General features: G+C 45.4%; 1 protein-coding gene and 1 pseudogene across 1 annotated transcript; one reads left to right on the plus strand and one right to left on the minus strand.

Moving 5' to 3' along the window:
- Positions 1-1,691: 1,691 nt before the first annotated feature.
- Positions 1,692-4,199, minus strand: LOC123397390 (annotated as a pseudogene).
- A 652-nt stretch (positions 4,200-4,851) lies between these two features.
- Positions 4,852-7,801, plus strand: LOC123395014 (prohibitin-1, mitochondrial-like). The gene is made up of 5 exons (XM_045089921.1): positions 4,852-5,103; positions 5,228-5,344; positions 6,138-6,308; positions 6,425-6,637; positions 7,365-7,801. The coding sequence occupies exons 1-5, from the start codon at positions 4,933-4,935 to the stop codon at positions 7,560-7,562; spliced, it is 870 nt and encodes a 289-aa protein (XP_044945856.1). The 5' UTR covers positions 4,852-4,932; the 3' UTR covers positions 7,563-7,801.
- The last annotated feature ends 2,115 nt before the right edge of the window (positions 7,802-9,916 follow it).

Consider the following 9,916-nt stretch of genomic DNA (forward strand, 5'->3'; position numbering starts at 1 on the left):
AAAGAAACATAAATAGTTAATTCACTCTAGAAGCCTCTGAGATTTCTCTGCACAAAAGCCAATCAGCCTGACAAGATTGATGCATTCGATGCTTCCAATTGTTTCTACCTCTGCCAATAATTCTTTCTTTCCTTGTCTATCACTTTCCAAACATTTCACCGCAACTCTCTCTTCACCTAATTTCCCTTCATAAACAGATCCAAATCCACCTTCTCCAAGTTTTTTTATTGAACCCTTGAGTGTATTCTCTCAACTTCTGAAAAGAAAACCTGGCCGGCATTCTAGCAAATTGATCAAAATTGAAGTCTTCATCTTTCTTGTCATAATATGCTCTCCTGTGTAGATAAATGGTCAGAGCAACAACAAGTAATACAACAGTAATAATAGCTGGAATTGTGGTGCCTAAAATGAAGTAGCTGTTGTTTGTGAAATGAGCAGAAGGAGGAGCTGAGTTGGAAGGCGAAGCTACACCTTGATGAAAATTGTGCTCTTGTAATTAACATGTTCAAGTTTTATTGATTGTAAGGAGAAGACCTTGGTCACCCAGAAGCAATGGATGTCGGTTTCAGTCTGCTCAAAGTAAAGTCTGAAGTTGACGGCCCTGCAGGACTAGTTTTCAAGCAGTTTTTCAATCGATGTTGGTTGCATTCATAAAGGAGTGGTTTACATCGAAGTAAGAAACTCCGTCGATGGTTAAGAACTGATGGTGTTGCATTTCTTGACAAGAGATTGGGGTCACGGGTGTGCAACCAAGATTGTCCTGTGCATATTGCATACCCGTACACAGTTGGGAAACCACAATCACCAAATTTTAGCTTCGTTACCTCCTCCATAGCAGGCCAAGTTTCTTCTGCCATATCCCATTCATGCATCCTCACGTGGCCATGAGATTCCAGCCTTATGAACTGGCTGGACATAGTTGTTGGCCATGATATGCTATTCGGATCTGGATATGTTGAGTTAAGAAAGATGCAGAGGCTGCTATTCCGCGGCGGATCTCGAGCGCTGCCGACTGTTGCCGTTCCGCTCGGGAATGAGCGAGCGGACACGACGCACCTCGCCAGCGCCAGGTGAGCCACGACCTCGCCCCAAGCAGTGTTTGCTGCCGCTCGGTTCCCAGCCCGCACGGCCGCGTAGGACTCCCGCACCGGCGGCAGCACCAAGGGGCCTCCAAGCCGATGCGCGTCCCGACACGGGGGAGGGTTGTCCCGGGAGCCGGCGAATCCGTCGGTGAGGTGCTGGGCGGCGCCCTACATCATCGCCACTGTTTGGGGAGGGATGCGGTCTCGCTCGACGCGGTGTGGGGCGGGCGTCGCGGGGCAGGAGGTGGCGGCGGGATGGAGGTGGAGATGGGATCGAGGAGGCAGGGTCGTGTGGGGCGCTGTTTTTTTTTTCTGTTCTCTTCTTTGTACCGGTTCGGGACTGACTTATGATGAGGTCTGCAGGCTGAATTACCATGAAATAGGAGGGGTTTTTTTTTTGCAAAAAATGCCACGACGGGTATTCCGACAGAAGCAATAGCCGCTTTGGTGTTATTGGGTAAAGACTAGTAAAAGGCCCGTGCATTGCAACGGGGAAAAAGTGCCGTTGTACTTGCTTGCCAAAGAAAAGCTTAAAGCACCACTCAAGATCTTTCACTTGTCAGACACGAGAAACTGAAATCCTCTTAATAATATTCCAACTCTATAAGATCAGTAATCACAATAGCTTCGACGGCGGGGCCCTGAGAAATCCGGTGGGCTATATGAGAGCTTCAGGATCCAGCTGGCAAGCCTATTCTTGCTTTGCTCCTGAGCAGCTTCCTGGCGGCTGGGGGTTGGGGTCTTCTCAATGGTTCCATCTCTATCGAGAGTTGTCTTGAGATTTTCAAGGGTTTGAACTATCTCAGTAAACACAGGCCTCTTCTCGCGTTGAGCGGACCAGCATTGCTCCATCAATTGTTGCAACGGTGCCGGGCAGCTAGAAGGAACAATCGATCTAAAGTTTTGACATGAGAATTTCATCAACAATCAGTTCATGTGCAGAATTGTCAAGTGAGTAAAATGACTGTTTCTTTGGGAAATTTACTCACAAATCAGAAGATAAGTGAATTAGGAGAGCGGGTACCTTATTAACAACTGCATAAGCTGCTTGGAGCGGAGTCATCTCTTCATAGGGAATCAAACCACTAACCAGTTCCCATAAGACAAGGCCAAAACTATAAACATCGACTTTCAGACCATATGGCTTGCGCTTACACATCTCGAGCGCCATCCATCTATATGTGCCCGGGTCATCTTACAACGTGTTGCAGTAAACATTTTCGAAAGCTACTCCAAAATCAACGACCTTTGCACAACATTCTGCGTCGAACAGAATGTTCCCAGGTTTCACGTCATGGTGGATTACGCCTTGCGAATGCACATATTCCAAACCACGCGCGATGTCCAAGGCAATCGAGAGAATCTTGTCCAAAGGAAGTTGTTTGCCCTCCAGTTTGCGCAGAAAAGATCTCAAAGAACCCCCAGGAAGGAACTTAGTGATGACACAGAAGACAAGTGCAGATCTACATGCTCCAACCAGCTACACAAAATATTGTGAATGGATTAAAAACAACTCTTTGTTACAATATGTACTGAAATATAGAGAACCAACATGATGAAATGTAGCTACAGTCCAATGATACTGCCTTTTCTTATACTAACAGTGATGTTTTTAAAATAATGACATAAATACAGGTGCATGGTCCAGGTAGTCAAATACAAAGCGAAGGAAATTATTATTATTATTATTGTTTTTTGTGATACAGACTATGAGCTTGACAACAATGACAACATTGATTACACTAATGGGAACAGGAGCAGATAGATAGTTCATAGTTATGTCCAAATCAAAGACATTGACTAATGACTTGTATCCTACTCGTGTACTTGTCATCTCCAGGGGAAGATATTTCTTCTTTTTTAGTGGCAGGGGGGAAGATACTTGGCATTGCAGTGAGCATATTCCTTGTATATGTCATTAGGGAGAAATACCCTCGATTATCTATTGTCAGCAAAGTCATGCTTGCAGAAATACGAGAAATACAAAAGATCAAAGTTGAGGCTCACACGGTTGGAACATATTCGAGTAATGCTCCTACGGAAGATAATGCACGTTGCACCTGTTAATGATTTGAGGGGTGCTGCATGGTGACTCAACAACACAAAATACCCAAATTCAAGTACGGCCAGCTCCATGAATACATAGAAAGACAAAATGACATACTGGTTACCGTACTGTTTTCTAACGAAGAAACAAATGCTTATACATTTTAACGCTGGATGTCTAATATGTCATACGTATGGTGAATATCAGGACTCTATAAGATCAGTAATAACAGTAATGCTCCTACGGAAGATAATGCACGTTGGACCTGTTAATGATTTGAGGGGTGCTGCATGGTGACTCAACAACACAAAATACCCAAATTCAAGTATGGCCAGCTCCATGAATACATAGAAAGACAAAATAACATACTGGTTACCGTACCGTTTTCTAACGAAGAAACAAATGCTTATACATTTTAACGCTGGATGTCTAATATGTCATACATATGGTGAATATCAGGACTCTATAAGATCAGTAATAACATTTATAACTCGTAAATAGGTTTAATTTAATGATGCTTTGCTACAATCAAACACCATTTGCAATGTATACCCTCTCACGAATCTGACGAGAAATGAAACCGAAACAGAGCTTGCTCTGTACCTGTAGCCGTGTCTGGGGGCGAAGCATGTGCGGGATAGGTTTGGGGATGAGGTCCGGCGGCGCGGGAATGACGGGGCCCGACCGGATCCGAGCATATCCAGGCACATGGGATCCATTCCCGGCGGCTGTGGGGCACGAGCCGGCGGTGGTCCACTACGGCGGCGATATCCCACATGGCTTCAGCCATGCTCCTGCATAGAAAAGAACGAAGAGAGGGAGATGCGTTAGAGAGAGAGAGCAGGGGAGGGAAAACGGGAGGAAGGAGAAGAGAAGGGCGCCGACATGACCTGGTCGCTGCTCCTGGCCGACGTAGTCACAAGGCCGGCGGAGGCATGGTCGTAGCAAAGGACCTCGGGCGTCCATGGCGGTCCCTGTTCAGAGAGAAAACGAGAAAACGAATGGAGGAGGAGGTTGCGGGTTTCATCTTCTCGAGACATCAGCGGCGAGCGTCTTCGGTAGACCGCCATGGACGCCCTTTGCCGTCCGCACGCGCGCTGCCTCGCTCCGCCATCGCCGCTCCTCTCGAATGGATAAGATGAAGAAAGGACCGCGGGTTGAATACTCAGAAGTGAAGGGACTTTTGTGCAAAAGTGACAACGACGCGACGGACGACAGAAGCACTACGTGCTTTATTATTAAGGGAGATTGGGCCGACCCAAATTTTCACGCGTGAGAGTAGTAGGTTATCCCGGTCGGGATTGTAGAGATCCGAGTTTGCCAATCAGGTATAGGGTCCAAAATAGATGGGGATTACAAGTTCACATTATCAATTTTCGGGATTCAAAATTCAGACTTTGATTTAACTTTCGTGTATAAGTTGAATGTTTGTTTTGGATTTTTCCTTTTTAAAAAATAAAAAAAATACTTTAGTCGTGACGGGCGCAGGTTGACCCATCACAGTACCGAAATGCCCCAACCATCCCATCCGCGCGGGACCCAGGAGTCAGGCACGCGAGGCCTTCTTGGGCCGGAAGCCAGCCAGCCATTCCCCTTTTCTTGCAGCGGAGGAAAGAAACGCGCCCCGCCGCCCCATCTGCGCCGTCCGCTCGAGATCCGACGGCCACCGACCCACCGGCCAAACCCACTTAACACCCACCCTTCTCCATCCTCCGCCCGCCTCCTCCTCCTCCTCCCCCGCATCCCATTCTCCCCCAAATCGGCCGAGTAAACCCTAGCTAAACCCCCGGCGGCTCCGGCGAGATGAACTTCAAGGGCGCGCGGATGCCGAGCGCGCCGGCGGGCGTGGGCGCGCTGGTCAAGCTCGGGCTGCTCGGCGGCGCCGCGCTCTACCTCGGCAACAAGACCCTCTACAACGTCGAGGGAGGCCACCGGGCCATCGTCTTCAACCGCCTCGAGGGGATCAAGGACAAGGTTACCCCCTCCCCTCCCCTCCCCTCGCGCGGATCCGTCGATCCCGGCCGCGCGCGCCACGGCTTCGCTTGCTCCCCGCCGTTCCTCTACGCGATTTGACATCTGGTCGCCTTTGTCTGCGCAGGTCTACCCGGAGGGGACCCACATCGTCATCCCCTGGTTCGAGAGGCCCATCATCTACGACGTCCGCGCGCGGCCAAACCTCGTCGAGAGCACCTCCGGGAGCCGGGATCTCCAGATGGTGATTCTCCCCTCCTCTCGATCCCTCCCCGCCCTAGCGCAGATTCGTGATTTTTACCGCTTACCCGCTCGCGAAATCAATGTTTGTGACCGACCAAGGGGCCTGATTTTAGTTGGCCATGTCAGAGGATCTGCTTCATGTGAAATGATTGGCTAGCAATTTTTACCTGTATAAATTGTTTTGCATTGTCATTTCGAGCATATTCTGCAACTGTTGCCTGCAAGGGGATTGGGTACACCTCAAGTGGTTGCCAATTTGGATTGGTGGGTCAGGTCTGGTACATGAATGGTGTTTTCCGTTATCATTTCTTAATGCCCAGTTACGGTGACAACAGCTGTTATGTTATACTGTAGTACCTAGCATCGGTGGAGTCAATTTCTCTCGACTTATTGAATTTTAACGCGACCCATGTCAGATTATATGTGAAATCCTACAGCATTGTATGTAGCCTTTGTACTGTCTAGTGCCTACTGCTCTGTGAATAAGCAGTAGTCATGGCAGTTAATCTGCTTGTTGCTTTTAATCTATTGTCAGTGTTATCCATTATATATTGCCTGTCAATATGAGCATTTCAACCCATTCACTTTGAATCTGTTGACATCAGTCACAACTCACAAGTACTACATTCTTTTGCTTCATCATTATATGTTGCTATGTCAATTAAGACGACTAGCTGATGCTGAACAAGTTATATAATGCTGTGAATCTGTTTGTGCTCATGCACGTATTTCAGAAGTAGCATTTATACTGCACCTCCTTGCATATATTTGATACTGCTTGATAATTTTGACAGGTGAGAATTGGTCTTCGTGTTCTTACACGACCCATGCCAGAGAGACTACCAACTATGTACAGGACCCTGGGGGAGAACTACAATGAGAGAGTGTTGCCTTCAATCATTCATGAAACACTCAAAGCTGTGGTTGCACAATACAATGCCAGTCAGCTAATCACACAGAGAGAGGTACAGCTTCACCATGTTTGCTGCGTGTACATGTTTTCCATTCTATAGTGGATAATAGCTGGTCTTACCTGGAATATGTTACTTGGAGTGCTAACTCATCCTTTATGTAATGGCAGGCTGTGAGCAGGGAGATCAGGAAGATTCTGACAGAGAGGGCAAAGAACTTCAACATCGCTCTGGATGATGTGTCCATTACCAGTCTCAGCTTTGGTAAAGAGTTCACTCATGCCATTGAAGCCAAACAGGTTGCTGCTCAGGAAGCTGAGCGTGCTAAGTTCATCGTTGAGAAGGCTGAGCAAGACAAGAAAAGTGCAATTATCAGGGCACAGGTAAGCAAAACAGGAATTGGATATTTCTTTTTCACACTGCTTCAATTTCTTGACCTGTTGACAGTTTCAATCATATATTTCATTACACTTGTGGAGTTTTGGTGCGTTTGATTCTAACACAGCTAGGCATGTACATTCCATTTGTTCAGTTTATGGTACATTGTTTTCATATGGCTTCACCTATTTGTGATATTCATAGTTTCAGACTTTCAGCGTGAGTCAGTGTATTTCTAGTGTTGTTTATGTCTTGACCCTGGCTCTAGTAAATTTGTACATTTCAATTCATATGATGTCTGTAGTTTAGTTATAGACTTTCAGTGGTATGCCGTATGACTGAACATAGTTTCAGACATCTAGTGTCATGTTTGTACTGTATAACTTAGCATAGTTTCAGACTTGAATATATGGCTGAATATGGTTTCAGACTTCCAGTGGCATGTTGGTATGCTCATAGTACTGACCATGGTTTCAGACTTCCAGTGGTATGTTCATATGACGGAATATAGTTTCAGACTTGACATTTTCTATGTTCATACTGTCACTTCCAGTGCTGAATATAGGCATATTGCTAATGTTATTTATACCTTAATAGCTTTGTATATTTCACTACGCTTGCTTAGTTTGATATCACCTGAGCCAAATGGTTGTTATTTTGTACATACATCTCACTTGTTTTATTTTAGATCACCTGATTTAAACGCTGATGTGCCTTTCTGTATGTGAACAGGGAGAGGCAAAGAGTGCCGAGCTGATTGGTAATGCCATCGCCAACAACCCTGCTTTCGTCGCACTCAGGCAGATTGAAGCCGCCAGGGAGATCGCCCACACCATCGCAGTCTCCAACAACAAGGTGTTCCTGGACTCAGGCGACCTGCTGCTTGGGCTCCAGTCGCTCAAGATGTTGAACAACAACAACAAGAAATGAGACCGTTTCCTGTCACGCACGTTGCGGTTACCATCGACCCGTCTACATTGAAGAAAGTACTTTTGAGAGGAATGAACGCTTAGTTTCTGGCATTCCCAACCCGAAAACAAGAAAGACGCCCTTGCTACTGTGAACTGTTTGTGCACTTTTTCAAGTGAACCTGTTGGCTGCTATTGCTGTGCGTAGCTTATAACGTCTGGGTGGTTATGTGGTGATTATTATGCTGGCCGTTTCATGTTCATCTTGGCTTTTTTCTTTCATGCTATGCATTTTTTTTAGAGTTTTTTCATTGATATCATGAATCAGTACAAAGAAATTGACCCTTACAAGCATACTGAACCGCAAACACAGAGGACCATGAACACCTAAAGTACTTAAGACAACCATAACAAGAAGATCTTCGAAACCCTGTGTCATCATCATTGAATCTTGAGAGAAGACTCTTGCAGCATAAGGATCTGCAAGCAGATCATCTTCTTTGACCACGGTACAATTGGCGCTACACTGCTTCCTCCTTTCTTGACACCAGCGTTGAGAGGGCATGGACATCTTCTTTGACCACGGTACAATTGGCGCTACACTGCTTCCTCCTTTCTTGACACCAGTGTTGAGAGGGCATGGACATCAATCCAACACACCTGCAACTAGACCGCGGCCGGGCCATCCGTCCGGACAAGCAGGATCTCCCACCAGCAACAGCGCAGATGGAAGGAAAAGAACAACAGCACCAAATCATACCAACAACGAAGAAGAAGGGTCTTCGTCTCCCTGCACCCATCGCCCATCTGAGGACCCAAACGGCGAGTGCCAATGGACCTCCAGCCACCATAGCCCGCGACCTGGACGAGATCCGGGGATCCCAACCCCGCTGGCTCCTAGACGAAGGCAAAAGCCTCGCCTGACCGTGAACGGAGCTCGAAGAAACTTATTCCGACGCGACACCATCGCAACGGCCTCGGCATCGTCTTCCTCAACCCTAACCCTACCACACACCCACCTAGCGAACAGACCCGAGGTTTCCCCTCCCTCCCGTCGCCGGAGCGGCCGAGGGAGAGAGAGGGAACCGGTGGCGTCACCGGCGGCGCGCAAGGGAACCTCGTCGCCTTCCTTATCACCTCGTGCGATCCTACTTTTCCGGAAGCGGTTATGACTCGCTGGAGATGTTGTGTGCTATGCATTTATTTGGTGCTGTGAGTTCTCTTGAGGCATTGCTTAGTTTGCTTCTGTTGTGCCTTCTATTTTAGATGTTTAGTTGCAAAATGGTTGGTGCACACGCCCTCTGGTGGAAATGCCGGGGAAATCAGCATACAGAGAACTGCCATAAATTGCAGATTCTGTGCGACCTTTTCTTTTGTAGAATGATTCGTCCATCCGGCTCTTGGCCACTTTAAACTGTAGGTTATGTAGTTCAAAAGTACTCCCTCCGTTTCTTACTCTGCTGATTTGGTTTGAGCACTGGGGGATCTTATAATTCTTTTAAATTATATATCCAATTTTTGTAACTTTATTATGTCTTGTACTTTTTTGACATTTTTAATATAAATTTGATCAAATATCATTAGATGCAGCATGAAACTAACTTTTGTATTGTGTAACTATAGTATTTTGTAGTATAAATTTGATCAAACTTTACTCAAATATCATTAGATGTATCACAAGAGCGGTTTGAAGGTCAAAGAAATGATAAAAAACCAGCAGGCCGAGTTAGCTTCTCCCTTGCTTTTGGTGTTTATGAATAATTCTTTCTAATTATATATCCAAAACATTAGTAAAGAAATGAAGGGAGTACATAAACTTTCTGATTTGAGGTCTAAGAAGATAATATAATTCTTTTGGATTATATATCTAATGATTAGTTGCCTAATCCTAAAGGATAAATTAGGTGAAGCTATTTGCTACTAAAGGAATTAGTTGCCTAATCCTAAAGGATAAATTAGGTGAAGCTATTTGCTACTAAAGGAATTAGTTGCCTAATCCTAAAGGATAAATTAGGTGAAGCTATTTGATTTGAGTTCTAGAAGATCGGATAATTCTTTTAAATTATATATCCTAAACATTAGTAAAAAATGAAGGGAGGACATAAACTTTCTGATTTGAGGTCTAAGAAATCATATAATTCTTTTGGATTATATATCCAAAACATGCATGGAAGATCGGAACTATAAGTACAGAGCTTTCCATATTTATTACTCCCTTCGTCTCAAAATTCTTGTCTTAGATTTGCTTAGATATGAATGTATCTAGTCAAGTTTTAGTATTTAGATACATTCATTTCTAGACAAAACTAAGACAACAATTTTGGGATGGCCCGCAAGATAAAATGAAGTTAATTGAAAAACTATAATATTATCTGG

Source organism: Hordeum vulgare, chromosome 5H (genome assembly GCF_904849725.1).
Source record: "Hordeum vulgare subsp. vulgare chromosome 5H, MorexV3_pseudomolecules_assembly, whole genome shotgun sequence".
NCBI lineage: Eukaryota > Viridiplantae > Streptophyta > Magnoliopsida > Poales > Poaceae > Hordeum > Hordeum vulgare.